The 24,034-nt window shown below is 54.3% G+C and overlaps 1 protein-coding gene across 4 annotated transcripts in view; it reads right to left on the bottom strand.

The window, feature by feature from the left end:
* The window catches only part of CUX2 (cut like homeobox 2), a 240,926-nt gene extending 235,414 nt beyond the window's left edge, over positions 1 to 5,512 (bottom strand). For 2 of the 4 annotated variants that reach the window (XM_070275468.1, XM_070275467.1), the window contains exon 1: positions 5,278 to 5,511. In XM_070275468.1, coding sequence (XP_070131569.1) covers positions 5,278 to 5,340 — 63 coding nt within the window. In that variant the 5' untranslated portion in view covers positions 5,341 to 5,511. Of the gene's footprint in view, positions 1 to 628; positions 846 to 5,277 lie in introns of those variants that run through there. The other 2 variants (XM_070275465.1, XM_070275469.1) reach the window with 2 other exon arrangements.
* Between the last annotated feature and the right edge of the window lie 18,522 nt (positions 5,513 to 24,034).

Below are 24,034 nucleotides of genomic sequence, written 5' to 3' on the forward strand. Positions count from 1 at the left end.
AACAACCTGGTACGGCAGACTGGATGGGCACAGGCCGGCCTGTGATGGATTAAGAGATGGAAGACTGGGGATGTTGGGTAAGTCACCCAGGAGCCCTAGAGGCCCGCCACTGGAGGTCTTGGGGCCCCTCCCCTCTGCCAACCACCTGCCACGGTGGGTATAAGCCACTGTCATAAATAGAGAGCATCCCCAGAGAGAGATCAAACAGAACACTGGACCCTGAATTCCAAAGCTGGAACAAAGGCAGGCCGCCACCTCAGTCCAGCTCCCACGCCAACCTCTGCCCGGCCCAGCCTCTGAATCAGAGAACCCGGAAACCGCTGGAGATTCAGCCCTTTCTGAGAGCAGCAGAGAAAACCACGATTTCTAGCCAGCCACGTCCACCACCATCCAGGACCAAATTTAGCAGCAGCCAAGGTGCTCACGTTTGAAATTCCATCTGCTGGAAGAAAGGTTACGACGACAGAATGTCAAGTTCGAAGATAGAATCCTCTTTTTAACAGGAGAGTTAAAAAAAAAAAAAAGATGATGACAACGAAGAAAGAAAGAAAAGGGAAGAAAAAAAAAGAAAAATCACCACCACCATCAGAAAAGCTGTTCGCTCTCGTCTAAACAGCACGGTGCTCACCTGAAGGGCCCAGCGAGCCACGCATTTGCTTCTCAGGCTTGTCCGTGGTTTCTCAATTTTCCACTGTGAATTCAGATTTTAATAAAAGAAGCTTCGAGACCTCCGGCAGCAAAAGCGGTCAGCGACGACGCGTTGCTCGTTTTTCTTCTAGCACTCAAAGAAAAAGCCCATCTTTGCAAAGCAATTTCTGCCGAGTTGAGAAACCAGAATTTTGGGATGCCCAGAAAAGACTGCTGGGTTCTTTAAATAAATTCCCAACACCTGTTTCTAGCTCCTTCTGCAAAAAATGCCCACGGGGTGTGGGTTCTGAGGAAATGGAGAGGCAGATGGAAGCAGGTCACCCACTGGCTGGACTCGTAAGGGTCCAGGGCGCTGGCCAATTGTTTGGTCTTATTCACAGAGCTCATGCTAGAAATTTCCGCTCACCCCCTGGGCCCCCACCGCTCCTTGTCCTGCCCCTCAACCCTCCACAGTCCTAGCCTAATGCCAACCCATCTCGAGGGGCTGGGCCTGGACCGGTCTGTCCACGCTCCCCGCCCCACCAGCAATTCTATCACAGTGAAGTTTGCAAAGTTAGGATTCCGCCAACAGGGCTGATAGCTTATTTACTGCTGTCATCTATAGAAAGAGGAATTTTGACACATTGTTAAATGATGGCACATTTAGATAAGTCAAGCTGTCAGAAGCTCTAATGGATGTCTAAACTCTCTGTGGCTGATATGTAAAATTTATGCACTTCAGAATATCATAAGGTTATAATATTTTAATCACATCCACGCTCTTTTCTAAACTTCGAACAGGGAAAACATTCCACCCAGCCCCATCTCCCGTTCGCCAAGAAACTGAGCCTCCCCAGAAGTTTCTCCAAACTCCTTGCAAAATCCGGCCTCTCTCCCTAGCCCCGTCGATCTTCCTCCCTAAATGCTCATACCCCAAGCAGAATTTGCCTCTTCCTCCAAAACTCATACTGTGTGGGCCCCCCAGCCAACCTCCTTTCTCCCAAGAAACACGGATGTGCGCTTGGACTGGACACCCTCAGTTCAACTGAGCACCCTCAACTCTTGTTAGCTTGATTACCCCTCTTCAAGGAAAAAAAAAAAGATAATATGGGAGCCTGGATCCACAGCATCATAAAAAAAGTGGCAAAGTAAAGCAGAAAAAGAAAATCATAAAGGTATGAATCCGTTTACGACGACTATACACAGAAAAGCCATAAAAAAATACTGCATTAGTAATGCTCACCATAAAGCAATCTTATAACCAAATGAAATATGCCCAGCATTATCTTTGGGATGGAATTTTATTTCTTCTCGTTTCCTGGACTGCTAGCAGCAGAGGGGAAAAAAAAGAAAAGAAAAGGGGGAAGCGGTTTCCAGGGTCCTGGACCAGGGTACCACATGTCAGAGCATCTCTACCATGCACCCAGAGGTCATTAAGACGGTGGACTGACTTCAGTCCCAGAAAAACAGTCCTGCTGTGTTCAGAAACAGTGCTGCAAGGGATCATAACTCGGCTGCTTCCATATTAGAAAAATATATACTTCCGGAGGGCTGGAGGCTGGGCTGGCACAAGGTCACCTTTCTGGCCAGGATCAGAGTGGCGTCAGCAGCACGGTCTGGCCTGGGGACACGGGCCTCCTTTGCTGCCTCAGTCACTTGAACGCTCAGCAACCTGGCTGCTCAAAACCACTCAAGCTGAGCAACCAAGAATTGAAGCGGCACGCCGGCTCCCGTTCACGGGCAGCTGGGCCCCAGCACGAGGGGGCCCCAAGCGATCCGCCTGCACAGGGCCTGGGGCGGGGGCCCCACCTCTCCTACCCAGGTCTCAGAACCAGCCAGCGGAAGTTTTCCTTTCTGGTTATTGCCCCTATAAGAGGAAAGTGGAAAGGGAAAAAAAATGAAAATAAAAGTGTGGCGTAGGAGTCATTAGCTTTATGCACAAGAGATGATCCAGTGGAAGTGCTTGGGCTCATAATCCGTTTCCAACAAAAATGCCATCAGGGAGACCACGGGAGGAGGACACTGGCATGCTGGGCGGAGAGCAAGCGAACACTTCGGGAGGAGGGTGGGGAGCATGGCAGAGAGATGTGAGGCCTCAGTGTCTGCACACCACCACCGCTGCCTCGTTTATTTCTCTGCTCTCTGGAAGTGCCCAGCCCTTCCAGCTCCCACAGGGACACCCCCCCCCCTTAGTATCCATGTAAATGACCCTCCCCCCGCCCCAGTGCCTTTGTGTTTGTGCCAGACTCACCAGCCATTGTCTTAATGAACACCCCCCCATACACCCTGTGGGGGGAGAGGTCTTGGTCCCTTTCCCTTCACCTGAACAAGACTCCACCACCCCCCCTTCATCCTTTCCAGTTCCAATCTGCTTTCCCATCTCTGCATCCTCTAAACCCCTAACAAAGGGTTCCCAGATCAACGGAAGTCCAACTGGATTCAAGATTTGGGTGACCTCAACAGCTCCACCAAAGCCCCCCCAGCTGGAGAAGGAAGAGAGCGAGGTTCAACCCCCAGGCCCCCCCAGGTCAGAATCAGTCCCCTGGGAGCCACCCCCACCCTCTGCACCCGGCCCCAGCCCTCCCCACCCTGGGAGCCGCACCCACGCTCCGCACCCAGCCCCAGCCCGGGCTCCCCGGATTGAAAACGAGTTATCTAATGAAAATTGTGTTAACTGACATTCCGGCCAACCCGGAGCAAATACCAGCGCTGTAAACCTCGCCGCGGAAATTCTCTCCAGCCTGGAATAACAATAGGACCCTGCAAAGGGCTTTCGCGAGCCCTTCTGGTTCCTCTCCTCTCGTCTGCCACGTTCTTGTCATTCCTTATGTTACAGAACATCAATCATAAATAAAGACGCTGTCCCCCAGCCGTGCCCGGGTCTCATTTACAAACATTAGCAGGGAATACGATTACCACTGGCCTTCGTGCCAAGCCCAATGTGGCTGCCCAACTCTCCCTCTCTCTCTCTCTCTCTCCCTCACACCCCCCGACTCCTCCAGAAAGGCCACTTGAGCATCATTTAAACCGGCAAGCACAGCTCACGGCCCTGCCCGCCTCAGCTGGCCACCAAACTGTAGCCCCAACTCGAGTGAGGACCTGGAATTGCAAGGCACTGGCAGTTATTAACTGCATGCCTGAGTGCCCCGATTTTCTCTCCAGCCCAGCGGCTTTGGGGGAGGGGACAGCGGGGAGTGGGGGGGGGGGGATTAGGAAGGCGGGGGGCTGGGAAGCGGCCAGGAGGAGGGGGTACTGGAACCACTTATCGGCAGAAACTTAAGGAGATCTGCAGGCGGATTTTTTTTTAAAGTGGGTCCCTTTTTATCTCCAGACTGACGCTCTCGCTTCTTCCGAGAATGTCAAGGCCAAGACGCTCTGACCGCGCGGTTATCAGCACCGCCCGGCTCCCCGCCCCCCTAGCCCGCCGAGAGTTTGCAAGACTCCAGGGTTTGGGGGGCTTGTCAGGAGCGTCCTGGGGCACCCGGGAAAGAACAGGGGCTAGAGCTGCGCCTCCAGCGCACGGTCTCTAGGATTCCACCTCCTAGCCCCGCCTTCTAGGGGGTCAGCAGAAAACACCCCCAAATCTGGGGGAGACAGAGACTCCCCGAGAAAGGTAGAGTGGGGATACAGTGCCGGGGTTTGGGAGGCAGTGGCCCTAGGGAAGGAGAGGGAAAGAGGAGAGAGAAGGCGAGAAGAAAAGGAGAGACTGGAGAGAGAAGAGGGGAGCGGCGGGGAGGAAGAGCAGGAGGCAGAAGACAGCGAGGGGATCTCCCACTTAAAAGTTCCCATGGGCCCGGGAGCCGGGAGTCACCTGCTCTGCGCCGCTCCCGGCTCTCCACGGCCCCCAGGCAGGAGCGCAAACTTGCGCACGCCCCGGGCCCAAACCCACGCCCGTCCCCATCTAGACTTGGAAAGAGGGTGGAAGGAGGGAAAAGGCAAGAAGCAAAGACGAACCCCGAGAACCCGGCCCGAGGAGACGTCTGCCGGCGCAGGCGGCCGGTCCGGCGACAGAGGCTGCGGCGGCTGGGGCGGCAGCAGCGGCCCCCGGGTGGCGGCGCGTCCGGGCTGCGCAGCCAGGCGGGCGGCGGCGGCGAAGGTGCCGGCGGGCGGCGGGGCGCGGAGCCGCCTCCTCGCCAACCCCGGATGCCTCCTCCTCTCTCCTCCTCCTCCTCCTCCTCCCTGCCCGCCAGCTCCCTCCCTCCCTCGCCCGAGCCCCAGCCGGGCGCGGACAGGCACGCGGCGCGCTCCGCGGCCTCCTTGGGCGCCGCGAAGTTGGGAGGCGCGCAAAGTGCGGCGCGAGGGGGGCTGCCGGGGGTCCCGCCGGCAGCCCCCTGCCCGGGACCGCAGCCCCTGCCCTCCTCGCGCCTCGCTCGGGCGCTCACCCGCCGGCTCGCTCCCCGGGCCGAGGGCTCACTAGCGCTTCTCCATGGTCGCGGCGGCTAATCGATGATTGAACCGAACAAAGAGCAGCGGCGAGATCAATTCCTAATACCTATCGATGGGCAGCGGGCAGCCGAGCCCCGGCGAGCCCCAGCAGCCGCCGCCCGCCGCCCCGGGGCGCCCGCCCGCCCTCCCGGGGACCTCCCCAATGCGCCCAGGGCGCGCCCGAGGGCTCCCCACGGCCGCGCGGCCGGCGCTGCCCGCACTAACCTGGAGTCGCCGTAGATCAAATCGCTTCCAATATTGAAACATCGATCCCACATTGGCGGCCATCTTGGGGGCTATTCCAGACGCACACACACAAGAGTTTGGCTTTTCTCAATGGCTGCACTCAATATCCGGGCTGGACTCCCCCCAGCCCCGGGGCCGCCGCCGGCCGCCCCGGCCCTGCGCGCCGCCGCCCGGGGCCCCTCGGGCGCCCCCCGGCCTCCTGCCACCCGCTGCCCCTCGGCGCCGCCGCGCCGCCGCCGCCGCCACCGCCGCCGCCGGGCCCGGGAGCCGTGCGCCCCCCCGACCCCCGGAGGGCGCGGGCGGAGCGCGCCGGGCGGGGAGCTCGGCGCCCGCCCGGGGGAGGCGGCCGGGGATGGGGTGGGAGGGGAGGGGTGGGGGGGAGGCAGCCTCTCCGAGAGGCGCCGGCGCCGCCGCTGCCCTGCCTGCAGCCGGCTCCCGGGCCCGCGGAGCGCTCGCTGCATCTCCCCCCCAAGTCCGGGGTCGGTGTGCCGCGCGATTGCACTTGACTTTGGCTTTTTGCAAACTTATCAATACTGACGTAACGTGCCGATCGATGCAAAGGGAAGTTTGGGAGGGGGGACTGCGGGAGGCCGGCGCGCGGGGCGCCTATAGCCGCTCCCCCGCCCCCGCACCTGTCTACCCCTCACCCCCAGCATTGCATACTTAAAAAAAAGTTAATAGTTTGCAATGCATTTTTTTTTTCTTTTGCAATCGGAGCACACACAACACGTGCCTCGGGCTGCAGCCGCTCCTCCGCCAGCAAAGCCTCGGAGCCGAGAGTAGCAGCCCGCACGTAGGGCTGCGTAGACTCGGGGCCGGCGGCCTGTGGGAGCCGGCCAGCGGGCGGGTGGGAGCCGCCCCGGGGCGCCACTGAGGCGTGGGAAATGTCACCACTGCCGCGCGCAGATTCCACGCTATTATATTGTTATGATTATTGGGGGGCGGCGCCTTAGCCGGAGCTCAGGGTGCTTTGCGGGGCGGGGACGGCTTGGGGGGGTTCAGATCTTTGCAATAGGTTTCCTGTTATTATTATTTGGGGGTCTTTGGCCCAGTTCTAAGGGCTCCTCACAACTTTACAATGGGAGGCCTTTTACTGTTATGGTGATTAGTGGAGGGGTTTCTTAGGCAAACCTCTGGAGGGCTTTACCCCCAGTGGGTTGGGTTTTACTGTTATGATCTGTTGAGGGGGCCCCAGCCCTGCTGTGGGGGCTCTGGATCCTTAACAACTACGCAGGTTTCCGCTATTGAGACATTATTATTTGGGAATCCTTAGTCTAGCTGGGGACCCCAGGTCCTTTGCAGCGCGGGGCCTCTTTATCATGATTGTCTTTGGGGAGAGTGTCTTGAGCCCAGCTGGAGGGGGGTTCCGGTCTTTTGCAATTTCTCAGACCCTCCACAATAGGGGTGACTAGGTTTCTTCCTTTGTACTTTTCCCTCTCTTTTTGCCTCTGTGCAAGCCAGAGGCGCCCAGTCCCCTCCCAGCATCCTACCCGCCGCCGCCCCCCCCCCCCCCCCCCCCCCGGGGAGGAACTCAGACCCCAATTCCCATCGCCAACCCACCCCCCACTGCTGACCCCGTGTCGTGCTGCCTCTCTGGCGCAGCCCCCTGCCAAATCCCACCCCACCCTCCTTCCCACCCCCCAAAAAGGGCATTTTTTCCCCTTTTTCTCTGGTCAAAAGATTTGCTTTTATAGACAGCAAATGAAAATTATATTCTCTTTTTATGACCCAGCTTGGACTTCTGACATCACTCTTGGTCTGGGACAATAGATCAATACAGAGGGTTATAAAAAACATAAAGTTTAGAAGAGTTGTAAAGGAGAGAGAATCGTGACAGATATTTTTGATGATTTTCCAATATTTGTGTCTCAGAGCACGTGCTTCAAGGCAATTAAAGTTTTTAATGTAATGTAAATAATTGTTTCATAAATGCTTCGGAAGAAGGTATGATCTTTCTGAACAATCACCGAGCTGTTTGAAAAATGTAACGTGATTTAAACAAGGATACAGTATTTCTGTTACTATCCCCATCCATTTTCCATGAGGCCTGGGTAAACACATTAAACGCACAAGTTGAAAGACTCAAAGAGCAAAAGTACAGCGTTCACCAAGACGTAATGAATTAGGCCTAGTTAGCAATTCCAAGTGGCCTGTTTCCTTGCCAGATTAAATGGCACGTGACGTGTGGTTCATCTCAGCTCTCGATAACTTCACGTTTAAATTATGTCTCTCACTCCACAAAATGAATTTAGGGAAATTTCATAACTATCGCATGGCAATTTTTTTTAATGGCTGCATTTTCTCTTGAGCATCTCCAAAGCTTGCCGCTTCCTTATCTCGGAGTCTGTTTTTGAAAGACCTGTAATGGAAATCTGGAGTGAGTGTGAAACCCTTCAAAGCAATTTTTTAACAAACCAAGGTTTTGATGAAAGATTATTTTAAATTTATGTCTGACTTTGCAGTCATGGAACAAACTGACATGGTGTACCTCCTGATATGCTGTCCCGAGAAGGCCACAACATCACTTTGGTAGTATTCCCACCAAAAGTTCATAACCTGGACCTAATTGTGAAGAAATATCAGACAAACTCAAACGGAGGGGAAATCCTACAAAATAGCCTGTTCTCTTTAAAAATGTCAGTGTCACATAAACACACAGGATGACTGAGGAACCATTCCAGATTAAAGGAAGCAAGACAGACTTGACAAGCAATTAAATCATATGATCTGGGATTTTCTGTTACTGCAAAGTGCATTAACTGGAGCCAATGGCAAACTCAGAATAAAGTCAATAGATTAGATAATGGTATTGTATCAACGCTAATTTCCTGGTTTTAATCATTGTGCTGTGGCTATATAACAAAATACTCCTTGTTTTTAGAGAACATATTGAAGTGTTTAGGGGTAAAGAGACAGACATCATGTCTGCAACCGACTCCAACAATTCAGACAAAAATAATGTACATCTGCATATTTATCTGTATCTATCTGTCTCTACATATGATGAATGATATGGCAAATATTGCAAAATGTTAGCATTTGAGGGCTCTAGATGAAGTATACACAGAAATTCTTTGGACTTTCCTTGCAACCTTTCTGGAAATCTGAAATTATGTCAAAAGAAGAAAAATTAACATATGTCTGACTTTGTCTCAGCGGTTAGGGATTCTCGGGTTTTCAAATAAAAATTCCGCAAGGAACTTTTCTACTTTCCTGACTGACACAGGCTGCACCTTTGACCGAGCGGGAAGTTGACACAGCAAACCTGCTTACCGGGGAACAGCGAGAAAATCCAATAATTCAGATTGTTTTAAGTCTGTGATATTTTTAAATGACTTAATGCAGTGGGTCTCTGAAGAATTCCGACAATTTTAATGGTAGAAGCTTGCAGTCCCACTGAGGAACGTGTTGCTACATAAATACTGAATGCTCGTGTCTTTCTGTCTGGGCTGAAACATATTAGCTTTGCTTAGTGGCTTATTGCTTTATTCACAAAATAAATTTCAGCCGTCTCTCCTCGCCATATTCCAAGCGTATCGTGAGCCTGTGCCTTATTAGATGTGGGGGCTCATATTCCAAAGGCATCTGTTACCATCTCAGTCTCAGCAATAATGAATTAAGCAGTTAAGTGTTTACCCCCTAAACAGAGTTCGCTGGGGAAATGATATTATTATGGGTGGTCCTTAATGAAAGATGGCAAACCAGGAAACTGACTTTTTCAGCAACTAGTCAGCCTTGGATTGAGGAGCTAAAGTCCTCAAATATTAAATGTTTTTGTGAAAAACTGTTTTCCACGTTCTTAGCACACTCTCCCTGCCACAAACACACACACACATACTCAGATCCACAGCAACTTAAGCAGGTGCCTGGTTGATTCTGATTCTCAAAGACCTACGCAACAAGATGGGCATTTTAAAATTACGATGGAAAAGAAGACAGCCTCCCCCCGACCCCCCACCCCGAGAAAGCCAAGAGCAGCTTGGGGCAGCCTATTCTGAAAGCAGAAGTGGACAGAGAGCTGGATCCTTGAGAAAATTCATAAACTGTGCAAGAATCCCAGGAAGATAATGGCAGGTCCTTAGCCACAAACATAATGATATGCGAAATCCCCAGCATCAAAGCTGAAACAAAAGAAAATGTCTTTCCGTAGCTCTGCGTTGCCCACCGCAGCTGCCAGGCAGGAAGAAAGACGCCTGGAGACTCCAAATTCAGCAGGAAGTATGAGAGATACCCGGGAGAGGAGTGAGGCAGAGGGCGGGTCTGGCTGACACCGGCAGGGTGTGCTCCGGGAGGGCGGCTGGCCCGTGGTTAGGTCCCAGGTCCAGGAGCTGGAGTGACCGGCTACAAGGAGCAAGCCAGCAGTTCCGTATGTGCAAAACACCTGGCACAATGCTGTCAACCACTGCTGTTATTAAGCTCTGACTGGCTGTGGGACGCTGTATAAATAAGTCATTAGCATAAATATAGTGCTTAGGAGCGAGACTCTGCAGCCCAACCGTCTAGAGGCGAATTCCACCTCTGCCACTCACAAGCTCTGTGACCCTGAGCAAGTTATTTTACCTCTCTGTGCCTCATTTTCTTCATGGGTCCGATGGTGCCGTTAATTGCACAAAGCGGTGAGGATGACAGGAGTGAAGCTGCGTCAAGCACTATGCAAACGTGCTGTGTCCAGGAGCTGTCATTATCGTTGGCCTCACAGTGGACTGGACAGGGATCTGCGATCCTGGCCTGCAGATGGAAAGACTGGCGACCTGCGAGAGGAAGCGGCTGTGAAGGGGCAGAACCAGGACGGACCCAGCTGGGTTCACTCGCATCAAGTCCAGGGGGCTTCCCACTTGAGCCTGCCCTGCCTCTCCCGGAGAGGAAGAACTGGAGGACAAGCAGGTGTCCAGAAGGCAAGGGCAGCACCTTGAGCACGTGCCAGCTCTCAGTGACCCGTCCAGCTGGAGAGGCACAACAGGTGAGGGCCAGGCTCCCTTGGCCTGATTCTCCTCCAGTGTCAGAGACTAATTATACACTGACAGCATATTCGTACTGTGCTGATGATTCTCCTTTGCTCCCCAACCCCATTCGCTCTCCCCCTGCTCCGTGGCCCAGGAAGCTGAGGACCTCTGTGGACTACATCTCCCAGGATCCCTTGCTCTCTGGCTTCCAGTTGGGTTTGGCCAATGGGAGGCCCTGGAAGGAGATAAGAAGGTGGGAGGAGAGAAAGTTTGGGGTATTTAAATATTCCTTGCCTCTCTCCCTGCTTCACTGCAATTCTGGCGGTGGTGGCTGGGTCCTTCTACAGCCACAGTCCCTGTCCAGCTGTCCTCCTACTCTTCCTGGGCCCCAGGAACTGCTCCTTCCTACTTCTCTTCAATCTGGGGTGGAAATGGCTTCCTCCTCTTGCTAACATCTGGGTGCCTAAACATTCCCCTGCCACACCTCTGTACATAGTCTCACTTGAAAAATCCCAGCTGAGGGGCCGGCTCGGTGGTGCAGTGGTTAAGTGTGCATGTTCCGCTTCAGCGGCCTGGGGTTCACTCGTTCAGATCCAGGTGCAGACATGGCACTGCTCATCAAGCCATGCTGTGGTAGGGGTCCCACATAGAAAGTAGAGGAAGATGGGCACGGATGTTAGCTCAGGGCCAGTCTTCCTCAGCAAAAAGAGGAGGATTGGCAGCAGTTAGCTCAGGGCTAATCTTCCTCAAAAAAAAAAAAAAAATCCCAGCTGAGTGTACCTGCTGGGACCAATACACCCCCCACAGAATATTATTCAAGTATTAAGAAAAATGAGGGCTATTCATATGTGGTGAGGTGAAGAGATGTCTAAGATATGTGGTAAAGTGAACTTAAGCAGGTTGTAGAACAGTATTAATAAATAATTCCATCTTTGCTTAAAATGTGGTAGTTAGGAAAAAGTTAAGGAAAACTATCAAATGGTCAACAGACATTAGTTCTGGACAAATGGGTTCAGAGGCCTCTGATAATTTCTCCATCATCTTGATTTATTTTATGAGCACAAATTACTTTTATCACCAGGCATCTTCCTTCGGTTGGGGTGGGGGAATCTGTTTTTTCCTGGGCCCCTGACTGACACACCTAGCACAGAGACCCACACCCATTCGAGATGTCTATGAAAGAAGATCTGACTCATAGAGATATTTCAAGTTCATGGGCTGGAAGAGGTCATATGGTGAAGATGTCATTTCTCTCCAAATTAACCCATAAATTTAAGACCATTCCAATCAAACTCTCAATCAGGCTTTTCATAGAACTTCAAGTCCATCTTAAAATTCTCATGGAGTTGCAAGGGCCAGGAATAGCTGGGGCAGGTGTGAAGAATAAGGTGGGGGAACGTCTCCTGGTATATATCAAGACTTACTACAGGGCTATAATAATAAAGATAGGGAGGCAGAAGGACAGACAAACAGACCCAGGGGACAAAATCAGAGCAACAGAAACAGATTCACACAAATATAAAATGGACTCATGCAAACAGGTGGTGGAGATGGCTTTATAAACGAGTGGGGAAAGGACAGACTTCACTTTCAGTCTGTTGCTGGGCCAGCTGGCGAGCCATACGGGAAAAAAATAGGACCAGATCCCTACCTCACGCCATACACAAAGACTGACTCCAAGAGAGGTGCCTGCACACTGTGCATTTAAAGAAAGAGACTCAACTTGTCTCCTTTTTTCCAACAGCACAGAGCATTTGAACTAAAAATACATATCCTTATTAAGCCTGCTTTACTACGCCATGTCTGTTTTTTTTTTTTTTTTTTCAAAAGCATCCTCATAGCCCTGGCCGTGTAATAGCCCAGGGTCCCTTTCAGAGCTGGAGCTACAGCCAGAACCAGGACTGAATTTTCTTTGTGCGTCCCTGGAACGAAACGCCACTTGGCACTTGGCAGCTTCCAGGATATTTGGAAACATTAGCTAATTCGAGTTTCTAGGACTCTGCTCCCACTGGCACAGGCTCTTCTTCAGGCGCACGGTTTCGCTGAGCCCCTGAAAAGCTGGCCCCAGGGCAGGAACCCACCTTCCAATTCTGCATCCCTAATTTAGCAGCTGAGTGTGCAAACCAGACAGTGACCGAAGTCCTCCGAAACCACCACCACGGAGTGGAGGACACCGCTGGACTCTCCATCCCTTCTGGTCCCACACTTCTGGGCCGAGTGGCCCACTTGGCTTCATGCCCACTCGGGCGCCCATTCCTCCACGGGCTCCCACGACTCTGAGCTCCCAAGGCTAGCCATTCACCTTCAGGTGCCCTGAGAAGAACTGAGCAGCCCCCACAAACACCCCCATCTGCCCACCCACCCAAAGAAAGCTCCAGGAACTGGACCCCTAGAGGCTGGATGAAGAGTGTAGCCAGTCACTGCAGGTTTTCTTAAGGGGCAGGGCACGGAGCGCTTCACGCCTTAAGATCCTCTTCTTTCCCCAAAGCTGCCGCTCCAGTCTCTATTTTAACGTCTCTCCCCCGGAAATGCTCCTCATCTCCTCTCGCTTGCTGCTGGCTCTGGGTCTGTCCTCTCCGACCCTTCCCCCTCTCCCTCCGTTTCCACCCTCTCTCATTTCTCCTTCTTCTGCAAATCTGAGCTTCTCACATTTCATCTCGTCAGCAACACACAGCCCGGTAGCCAAACAAAAAAAGAACGAAAGAATTCTTTTCCTCCTTTGGTAAGATGGGGCGATGTGAATGCTTTAGCTTCTCTTTTTGTCCTTGTCCTATCAACACACTGTCACTGTCATTGTCGTAAGGGTGTCTCCTGCGCCCGGGGGACCTCACCAACGTTCTCCTCACATCTCACCTCTACCGTGGCTGCGTCCATTTCACAGCAGAGCAAACTGAGGCTCAGAGATGGAACGGCTCGCCAAGCGCCCTCGACAGGACAGCAGCTGGGCAGGCTCGGGAACTGGGTGTGGCACCTGCGTCCTTTGGTGGCCTTGCTGGAAAAGCCTTGACCCCAGCTTTAGCTTTTCCCACTGCCCGTGCTCAGGGCAGGGGGAAGGGAATGTAGAAGCTTCTAGAAGATGCCATTCAGACAAATCAGAGCCAAGGGGGTGTGTCTGCAGCCCCGGCGGCCAGTCCCTGAGTTACCACTCTCTCAGCCTCCTCGGAGCTTCTGATTTCTCAGCTCTTGGCTTCCACGAACCAAAAGATGCTCCACTTGTCCCCACAGGACAGGAAAAGGATGATAATGCTGCCATTTATGGTCTGCTTTCCACAGGCTGGGCTCGCTCTGCCCATTATCTAATTTCCTCCTTGTGACAGCACTTGGAGGCAGTATTGCCATTTCCTCCCTTTAATAGCGGAGGAAATGGGGGCTCAGAGAGGGCAAGTGACTTGCCCAAGGTCACGCAGCCAGGAAGCAACAGAGCTGGGGGTCAAATCCTGTTCTTTGATGCCAGGGCGCAAGTTCTTAACCCGTAAGGCCTCTTACTCCTCCACGGGGTTCGAAATTCCCTGCCCAGCGGCAGGGTAGAAGGCTGGGGAGCAGCCGGAACCGGGAGCCCATGCCCCCTCGCACCCACAATCTCCAGCCACACTCTCCAGAGCCCTGAGGGTCCAGGACAAAGGTTCTAGAAGCTGTCCTTCGAAGGTTGACTCCCCATCTCTCTAACCCCAGAAACCTCTGTGGACCGAAGGACTCAGCATCTGGGGGTCCAAGTCCCCCCAGTCAAACGCTCCCGACCCCAAAAACAGTTCTGGCCTCCCTGCTCCTCTCCTCTTGCTCCAAATCCTCAGGGTCCACCAGGACCCTGACTCCACACAGCATGGGAAAGAGACTCTAAGATGAGCCTCAGGCCCAAACGCCAGGGCCCAACCTGCCAGCCACGGGCCACGCCCCCTCTTGCACACCCACATACATATTTGCACACACATGCACACGCATATACACACCTGCAAGCACTGATGTTTGCCTACACTCCTCTGCGCACACTCACATGTGTACTCATTTCCACACCCACATACACACATGCACACACGCCTGCATGCCAGTGCACACATCCACTCATGCACATTGGCACACAAGCCAGAAGCAGATTCTCTGGGACACACCTGTGTGCTCACACCCAGGTCTGCACAGCTCATGTGTGCACACAAGTAAGCACCCCGTGCAGATGCAAACGGGGCGTGCCCAGCGTACCTTCCCAGGGAGGGGCAGCGAGGCCTCGCCGGGGACCCGCAGGAGCCCGGCCTTTGGCGAAAGCCCCACCTGGTGGACGTCTGATGTATACGCCAGCCCCACCTCCACACCCGCTGGCCTGCGCCAGAGGGAGGCCCGGGGCAGCCCCCAGGCTGGCTGGAGGGAAGGGAGCGAGCCCAAAGCTAGACCTGGCGACACTAGAGACCCCCTCTCTCCTCCTGTCCCCTTCCCTGGCCAGCAATTTCCTTGGCCAAAGGCAGGAAAGGCACAGTGGGTCCAGAGGCAGGGGCTTCAATCTCTGTGCTGCCGCTTGCTGGCTTCTCTCCCAAGCCTCGGTGTGCTCAGCCGGAAAAGGGGGGTACAAGTCTCCAACAGGTGTTCGGGAGCAGCAAATGACCTCGTGGACACAAAATCAATTGCTGTGGCTCTCAGGGTCACATGGCCTAGAGCGAGTCTGAAGTCAGACCCCGTTCAAACAGAGAGATACCTGCTGGCTCTCCCCTCCCCGGGTGTGTCCTCGGGCAGGTCATCCCCCCTGAACCCGTCTGGTCTCATCCACTGCACAGAGGGGTCCAGCCCCAGCGGGGCTGCGGGGAGAAGCGGACGACAGTGTGGAGCGAATTCACTTACTCTCCAGCTCCATCTCTCAGACAAACACAGGAAGGGTTTAGGGGCGACAGGAGCCGGGCTGGAGTCTGAGGGACCCCGGTTCACATTCTGACTCAAATCCTGGCTCTGCCACTTTTTAGACATGACCTTGGGCAAGTCACTCCACCTCTCCGAGCCTCAGTTTCCCCATCTGTAGAGCGGGGAGCTCTGAGTGCTGTGGTGAGAATTAGCTGAGACAATGCACGCCGACAGCCTGGCATCAGTAGGCGCCCCATGAATGCAATTATCAGCGCTGATGCTGGGGGCGACCAGGGATACTGGGCGGGGGCAATCATGACCCTCAGGAGTCTGGTACAATAGTCATCTATTTCACTATAATTTAATCGTATGTGCCAGGAAGGGCTCTAAGCACGAGGAATTAACTCATTTAACGTCACAACGACCCCCTGAAGCAGGCACTAATATTATTCCCATCTTACAGATGAGGACACTGAGGCACAGAGATAACATAACCTGCCCAGAGTCACGGAGCCTGGGAGAGGATTAAAGTTCGGGGACCCTCTCGTCTCCCCCATTCCCTCCTGCTACTTTGCTGCCCTATCTCCCCCACCTCCAGGCCTCTCCTGAGTCCGGAAACTTCCCCAGGGGCCGAAGGCTGGTCCCAGACGCCAAGTCCCGCCCCTCCTACTCTTCCTCCCCATCCCCAGGGGGCAAACGGCCGCATACGCATCGTGTGCACCCGGGAGGGCGACGGCATTAAGATAATCTCAGGGAGGCAACAAATGTGGTGGAAATAAAGCTAATTAAAGAGCGTCTGCTAATCACGGGCGCCTGTGTCCGAACCCCGCAGGCGCTGGAGGCTGCTAAGGGCCTGGAGTCGGAGGGACCCGGCTGGCGAGGCCGCGCCCCGCCGCCCGAGCGTCGCCGCAGAGCCGAGGGACAGATGGTGGCCCAGGCGAGAGGCGAACGCGAAAGAGACATTAGGCACAGGACATTGTGCCTCCGCGTGGTATTTGAAAGTCAGTCACGGAACGGCGGCCGAGGACCCCAGCCACAGAGGAGCGGAGTTTCGGTGCTACCGGCTCTGGGCAGGACCCTTGCCTCGGTCGGTCAACAGCTACTGGGTTTGAATCCGGAAGCTGCGGCTGCCTGGCTGTGTGGCCTAGATCCCAGTGCTTAACCTCTCTGGACGTCAGCATCCTCCTCTAGAAAGCGGGAAGAATTATATCTACCTGTGGCCGACGGCGTCCTTGGCCCCAATTCTTCACCCTTCCCTGTAGCCACGCCCAATGCCACGTGACTTTGCAGGACCGTCCCACCGTGGGCGGGGCCTACAGCCACGTGACCCGCTTTGGCCAGAGGAACGAGGCGGGAGGTTGGGCGCCGGTTCTGAGCCTGCGTCTCAGGAGGTGCTGTGTCTTCCCGCGGGGCCTTTGCCTGGAAAGGACGCGCTGGGGTCCGGCCCAGGAGGAGCTGCCCGCCGGCGGAGCAGGGAGGAGCCCGGCTCCTGGAGCGCGCGTGAGGACAGCCTGCGCCGCCCGGGAGCACCTGCCGAGGGCCGTGCTGCTCCGCACACGTCTCCGGCCCAGCCGCGGTGCGCGGGCCCGTGTGTCACCGCAGCCAGCGGACCTGCACCCGTGCCTGAGCCGCTCACGGGGTTTCAGCAACCTTGGCCCCCACGGTCACCCACCCCGACGCCACGGGGCTCTCTGCTCTCAGCCTGCTGTGACCCTCTGACCTCAGACTGTGAGCACCCCGAAGTCAGACCGAGGCTCCACGGAGGCCCCCCGGCCATCCGCCTGCCAGGGGGACCCACTTCAGCCCGTAAGTGGGGTTCCCTGGCCTCTCGCTAGCCTTCCTGGTGGCCTCCACCACCGGTCCTGGGTGCCAGGGTCCCAGCCGCTCTTATGCCCCAGCCAGCCAGAGTCGCGATGCCTTCGGCCTTGACAAGTCACCCAGCACCTTCCAGGGCTCGTTTTTCCGTAAAACGGGGGTGCTGCTCCCTGCTGGGCTCAGGAGTGGCGGCACGAAGACCCCAACTGTTCAGGGTATGGGTCCTGCAGACACGGGAGCTGTCACGAGGCCCCGTTCAGTGCTCACTCAAGGGCCATCACTGAGAGCAACAGGCCAGAACCCCATGTCCTTCGCCTCGGCCGCCCCCACCCTCCTGGTTTCTCCTCCTTGTGAAAGCCTTGAATGTCAGCTTCTTCGCCCGTTGGTGCTTCAAAAGACAGAAGGACTGAAATGTCCCAAGACGCTTGCAGCTTGGGGCAGAGGGAGCCGGGAGGGGCTGGAGCAGGAGGAAGCTTTAGAGAGCAAGAGCCAAATGCACATCAATCCCAGGATAGATGAGAGTTCCCCAAGATTTCTCAGAAATCTCCTCCCCCGTGACCCTGCCCCTTTCCTTCCTCCTTCTCCTCCTTTTTCTACCTATTGTTCTGGCTTCTTCTCCTCCCATTGCCCCTGCTGGTGATTGGCCTAGGAGTGGACATGTGACTAACTTCTAGCCAATGAGATGTGAGGGGAGACCTGCTGAAGTCTTCTGTGGATGTTTCTGTGCCTAGATGTGATACCTGGTGCAGGGGCAGCCATTTTGGGGCCATGAAGAGAAGCAGGCTGAGGGTAAAGGCCACACAGATGATGGCAGGGTAGAGTGTTGATGTTACCTAGCCACTGATCACACCAAACTCAGAGTCACCGACCTCTGCACTTCTTGTATAAGATCATCTATCATACTGACCCAGCCCTGGTGGACTATGGTTAAGGTCCAGGGCTCTCACCCCAGGCTGGGTTCACACCACCCGTCTGTTAGTTGTCACACTGTGGTGGTAGCTCACACAGAGAACTAAACTAACAACTAGGATGCACAACCATGCACTGAAGCTTTTTTTAAAAAAAGATGATCTATTATAATTGTAACCAGTTTGAGTTGGAATTATCTGTTACTTATAGCCAAAGGGTATTATTTGGGATGTATAAAAGTATAAATCTGAGAGAAAAGGTGGGAAGATGTGGGAAGCCTCAAGTTATAAAACCTCATCTAAGCAAGGTCGGATTTCAAGGACTTTAAGACCACACAGGGGACACTCTGGGCAGGCGGGGCAGTGAGGGAGCCGGCCCGCGCCGGACCAGTAAAGATGCTTTCACGAAGGAGGCTGGAGAACTTCCTCAAACGTCCCTAAAAATGTCCTGGTTCCATTTCTGTGTTCTCGGCGAGGGCCAGTGATCCCGCCAGGGCCCGGGAGCCCGGCTGTTCCTCCCGGGGAAGCGAGCCCGAGGCGCACAGCCCGAGCCGCGTTCTGGGCTCGTCTGGCCTTCAACGTGCGATTCTGAGAGTTGGAAGCGAGAAGACAGAACTCAGAATGGCACGCGGGTGTGAAGCCGGCTGCCGTGCCAGCTATTTGCCTGTATTTAAAACACATATGGGTGATATTTTTAAATATCTTCGCTGTGTGATTGAAAAACATTGCAGTTGCTACTTCGTGGACGTGGGCTCTTATGCAAACCCGGGGACGGCACGGTGAGTGTCTGCTGTGTCTCCGTGGGCTCTGCCGGGAGAATGGAGGACAGAGCGCTCAGGTGACCCCCGACACTGAACACGGCCCAGGGCTGCAGGCAGAGCTCCTGGGTTTCTGTGCGATCCGCCCCTCCCTGATCTTCCTCCCAGGGCCTTGGGTTGGGGGGCTCCCTCAGCTCTGGGGGTGGGCGTGTGACCCAGGCCTGGCCAGTCAGAGCATCCCAACCCCCTGGCCCCAGTGATTGTCTGAGGGGCCGACTCAAGTCCTAACGCCAACCACCGAGACTCGACCTGGGACTTCCAGGAACTGTTGGCCGTGAAGCGCTTCCTTCCTGCTCATGTTGGGAGGCTGGGCGAGGCAGCCCTGGACCTTTCCGGATGGCCTTTGTCACCGCTTGGGGGGAGCCTGCTGGGAATGAAGCCAGAGAGAGAGAAAAGAGGGCCTCAGAGAGGGAGAGAATCTTGGATCCAGCCATGCCTGAAATCTACCCCTGGACTCTTTGTTTCTCACTTAAAAAAAATTGTGGTAAAATGCCATTTTAACCATTTCTAAATGTACCATTCAGTGGCGTTAATTACATTCACAACATTGTGCACCCATCGTCACTATTTATTTCCAAAAATTCTCATCAATCCAAACAGAAACTCTGTACCCGTTAAGGAGGAACTCCTCATCTTACTCCAAGACTCGTAATTTTTTTTTAAATATAATATACTTACAGTAAAACTCACCCTTTTTGCTGTGTGGTTCTGTGAGTTCTGACAAACAGATCCAGCACCGCAATCAAGACCCAGAACAGCTCTGTCCTCAGCCCCCTGACCCCTCACCCTCCTGCGTCTGCGCCCCCATCCCCCAACCCCTGGCAATGACTGATCTGCTGTCTGTTTGTAAAGTTTCGTCTTTCTGGGATGTCACGGAACAAAGTCACGCCGCACGTGGCCGTCCAAGTCGGGCTCCTCACTCAGCACCGCGCCCCTGCGGTCCATCCGTGCTGGTGGCATGTCAGCAGTTTGCTCCTTCTCGTTGCTGAGTAATAACGACGCCGGCAGGGCTGTGCCACGGTCCGTCCGCCCACAGGTGAGGGGCACTCGTCTCCGCCTGCTCTGTGACCTTGCTGGAGTCCGTAGTCCCTTGTTCTTTTCTTGAGCTGCCTGAGGTAGGTTTCTGTCCCCTGCACCCAAAATAAACTTGACAACATATCAGAGAAAGCCGCATCCCTCTCAAGATTATTTCTTTCTTCTCTAAAATGGGAGCGTGTTACTCAAGATGGTTTTGACTGTAAGTAACAGAAATCTTGATGTGAAATTGGAGCCCTGAGGGGGAGTGGGTCCCAAGGAGGGCGATTTGTGTTTCGAGTCCGGACGCAGATGCTCTCCATCCTCAGGGCAAAGCCAGGCGGTGGCAGGGCTCCACCAGGACGAGCTCCCAGGCACTTTTCTGGGGGGTCTCGGGAGCTTCTCCAGAAGCCCCACCCAGTGGTCTCCTCGCGCCCACTGCCCAGAGTGGGGCACAGGCCCATAGCTGACTCAGGAGCTGAGCAGGGGCGGGACCACCCTGACGGGGGAGTGGACTCAGCTTCCCCAGAGGCAAGGGCTTGGTGGCGAGGGGGCTGGGAGCCTGAACCAGCGGGAGGAGGAAGACAGAAAAGGGTGCTGGGCGGCTGGGACAGGGTCCACGACGGAAGATAGCGACAGCTGCTCGCTGCCCCTTGGGTGGTCATGGGGGTCGAGAGAGGTCCCAGTTCTTGATTAATCATCTGTGAAGATTTGGACACTCTGTAATTCTCTTCAACATGCACGGGAGTGTGGTGCTGATCCTCCCAAACCTGAGAGGGTCAGATGAGATGGGCACAGCGAGAAACACGGACGGGGTTCTATCCACGCACGCGAATTAGTCACATGCTGCTCATTGCAACAGACAGAAACATAACGCAAACGGGTTTCAGTCAAAAATAGTTTATTAGCTTATTTAACTGGAAAGTTTAATGATGCTATGGGCTTCAGGCATGGCTGAATCAAGAGCCCGTGAGGTTGAATTTTAGACATTATCATTCTCCTCCTCGGGGCTCTGACTTCTTCTGTGTTGGCTTCATTCTCAGACAGTCTCCTCCCCTCAGGTGGCAAAGAAGGCTGCCAGCAACCTAGACATCATCTCTCCCAGCATAACATCCTCAGGGAAAAGAGAGAGCCTTTTCACGAGTTTCGGTCAGAAATCCTGGGGGAAACTCTTGTTGGTCCAGGTCAGATCGTATGCCTATGAACGAGCCGGGCACCCCACCTCTGCTAGACCAGGCCCAGGTTGCACGCCCGATTCTACAGCTGGGGCCGGGCGGTGATGGGGGGCGTAAAGCAGCAAGGGCATAAATGGCCAAAAGAAAACCAAGAGGCTGCTTGCATAAGAAAGGGAAGTGGTATGCTGGTGAGTGCGGCACTGTTTCCCACAGTCTTCATTTTACTGAGAGAGAAACTTACGCCCAGAGAGGGCAAGACACTTGTCCAAGGTGTCACAGTAGTGGATCTAAGCCCTGAACTCCAGCTCCTGAGCTCTGAGCCATTGCACCGCCCGCCAGCGAGGGCCAGGAGGGTGGGCAGGTGGGCCCGTGGTTCCTGTAACACCCGCTCGACAGTCCCCTGCAGTCCTCGTCCCACTTACCCAACGCTTCTCACCCTGAGGGTTGGTCTCCTTTGCAGCTGAGGCACAAACTCTGAGGGGATTGCCATGGACTGAATTGTGTCCCCCGCCCCCACGTCCTATGGGGAAGCGATAACCCTTAATGTGATGGGTTTGGAATGGGGCCTGCGGGAGATGGTTAGGTTCAGGTGGGGTCCTGAGGGTGGGGCCCCCACGATGGGCTCAACACTCTGATGAGAAGAGACACCAGGTCACTCTCTCCCCAAACCAGGAAGAAGCCAGATCCCACCGTGCCGGCCCCTGACCCCGGGCTTCCAGCCGCCGGAACTGACGAAGCAGGTGCCGCGGTCCGAGCCCCCGTCTGTGGTGTTGCGGCAGCCAAGCCAACTGAGACCAGGTGACTTCAGAGCGACAGGCACTGGCCCAGCACCTGCTGAGCACCAGGCCCTGTGCGGCGCACGAAGGTCCATTAGCCGCGTCTCAGTCCACGGAGAGTTTGGAAGCGAGAAGCAATATTAATAGATTAATGATGAATCTGTTCTATCTTTTCTGTAAACTTTGAGATCACTTTTATTTAAGAAAAGAAATTTCCAGCTCAAGCAGGACCTCCTTGCCCTCTCTTCCTTTCTCCATCTGTCTCTGGAGACGGAACAGCACGTAGACCAAGGAACTTCGCGTCCATCTCTCCATCCTGACTTCCGTGCATACTAAGAAGAAAAATGACTGCTATAAAGAGAGATGGCAGATGCTCGTGAGCGCCACGTGCTCAGAGCTTTCCACGTACAGCCTCACTTAACCCTCGAGCCAGTCCTTGAGGCAGCCGTTATTAACCCCATTTTCCAAATGAGGAAGCTGAGAGGCTCAGAGAGGCAAAGTGACTTGCCCAAGACCACACAGCTGGGAAATGGAGATGGATTCGAACCCAGGTCTCTCTGATGTTAATGTCCGAGCTCTTAGCTCTCATCGACTCCCCTTGGCACGTCAGCGCTATAGATGAATTCACAAGATGGGCAGCCATCCACGCTGAGACATCGTGATGGCCTCGATTTCTCCGGATGCGGACGGGCGCCCCGGAGGAAGCTGGCTGGATGCGGTGGACGCACCAGAACTGTTACTGACTCTCGAGGAGATAATGACAGTACTTTTGCTCTTCATGCGCAAGCTTTCCTGGGCCCATCGCTCTCCACGTTTTAACTCTTTTCCTCTCACAGTCCAACGAGGTAAGTCCGAGTGTCACCCTGTTTCCAGATGAGAAAACCGAGGCGAAGCCGCAGGAGAGGCAGCAAAATTAGGGAATCTCGCCGCTGTGAGTCTTGGAGGAAGGAGTCAGTGCCCCCAAACCCTGGAGGTCCCAGAATCTTCTGAGTGTATATTCCAAGAGAACAGAGCAAGACGGACATTTAGAAGAAAGTTGTCCTCTCGTAGAAGGAGGAGCCTGGTCGGCACCTGAGCTCCCCAGCCCCGGGGTCTGTGGTTGGATCTCGGAACCCTGGAAGTTTCCCCAGAACAGCCTCAGAGCTGACGGAGGAGGGGGCGCCGGCTCTGAGGGACCTCACAGGAAAAGCGACAGGAGCGGCCCTGCGCCCTGTGGGAGCTGCAGATGGGTCCTCGGCCAGCGGGGACACGGAGCCACACGTGCTCCAGCTGTTCTGCCATCTCAACATGCGTGACGGAAAAACCTGTGTAAAAACACAATAAAATAGGTCTGTGAATTCAGCCTTAAAAAATCGTGTGCATCTGGGTTTTGTCCCAAAGGGAAAAAAATCCCATGCCTGGTTTGGTGGAGCTGGGTGAGAGGAGTGGTTGAACAGTCCTTTATTATTCGATTTTGCACTTTTCACAAAGATAATACATCTTCCTTATTAAAAACTCAAGCAATATATTGATAGTGTCTCAGTTAGAAATGCTCCTGGCTACAAATAACAGTAAACTCGACCAATGCCGGTTTAAAAGACTAGAGTGTTTATTGTAAGTTAGCAGGAGGCCTGAAGGTGGGAGGTTCTGGGCTCGGTTTAGGGACTCAGAGACATCAACAAGAACTCAGACTCCTTTGCTGTTTCGACCCTGCTCTTCTAGTGTGTGGTGCTGTCTCCCCTCATGGTCACAAGATGGCTGCCACAGCCCCAGACATCAATGTCACAGTCCCAAGCAGTAAGGAAGGGGTATGATGTGGCTAAAAAGACCCTTGTCTTCTTTCATTAAAGAGAAGGGTGTTTCCCAGAAAGCATCCCTTCCTTCACAAAATTGGAGAGACCTCTGTTCACACCCCAGCTCTCTCATTTAATCTCTCTGAGCCTCAGTTTCCCTATCCCGGAAATGGGAATAACAGTAGCGCCTGCCTCATAGGGTGTTGTGAGACTTGAATGAGAAGACACTTAGCGTGCAATAAGCACTCAGTAGGTGTGCTGGTGTCTTCCACTCACCTGTCCAGCTTCTCCTTCTTTCTCCGGCTTACTCTGTGCTGCCCCAGGACTGCAGCGACGGTCTGCCTTGTCCTCTGGCTTCCGGTTGATGGAAAGTCTGGACAGGGGGGTCAGGAGGGCAGAGGAGGGGGAGGTGTCTGTTCCCCCAGCTCCCTCTCTGTGGGGTTGCTGAGGGGGACTGTTTCTCCACCTTCGGCCCCGGCTCCTCTCTCTCTGCCAGCTGCTCCCTCCAGGGCCCCATGACGCCCAGGAGGTGACAGCTCCCTGAGGGTACACGCCCCGGAGGGCTGCACCATTGCTTTTGCTAAACCTGCCCTCACCTTTCTTAAACTCTTCTCCAAATACCGGTTTTCCTTCAGGACCCTGACTGGTTCAAAACATTAGCTTTTTTTCCCAAGTAAATTATTTGCGAACTTCA

The sequence above is a fragment of the Equus caballus genome, chromosome 8 (assembly GCF_041296265.1).
Source record: "Equus caballus isolate H_3958 breed thoroughbred chromosome 8, TB-T2T, whole genome shotgun sequence".
Classification (NCBI taxonomy): Eukaryota; Metazoa; Chordata; class Mammalia; order Perissodactyla; family Equidae; genus Equus; species Equus caballus.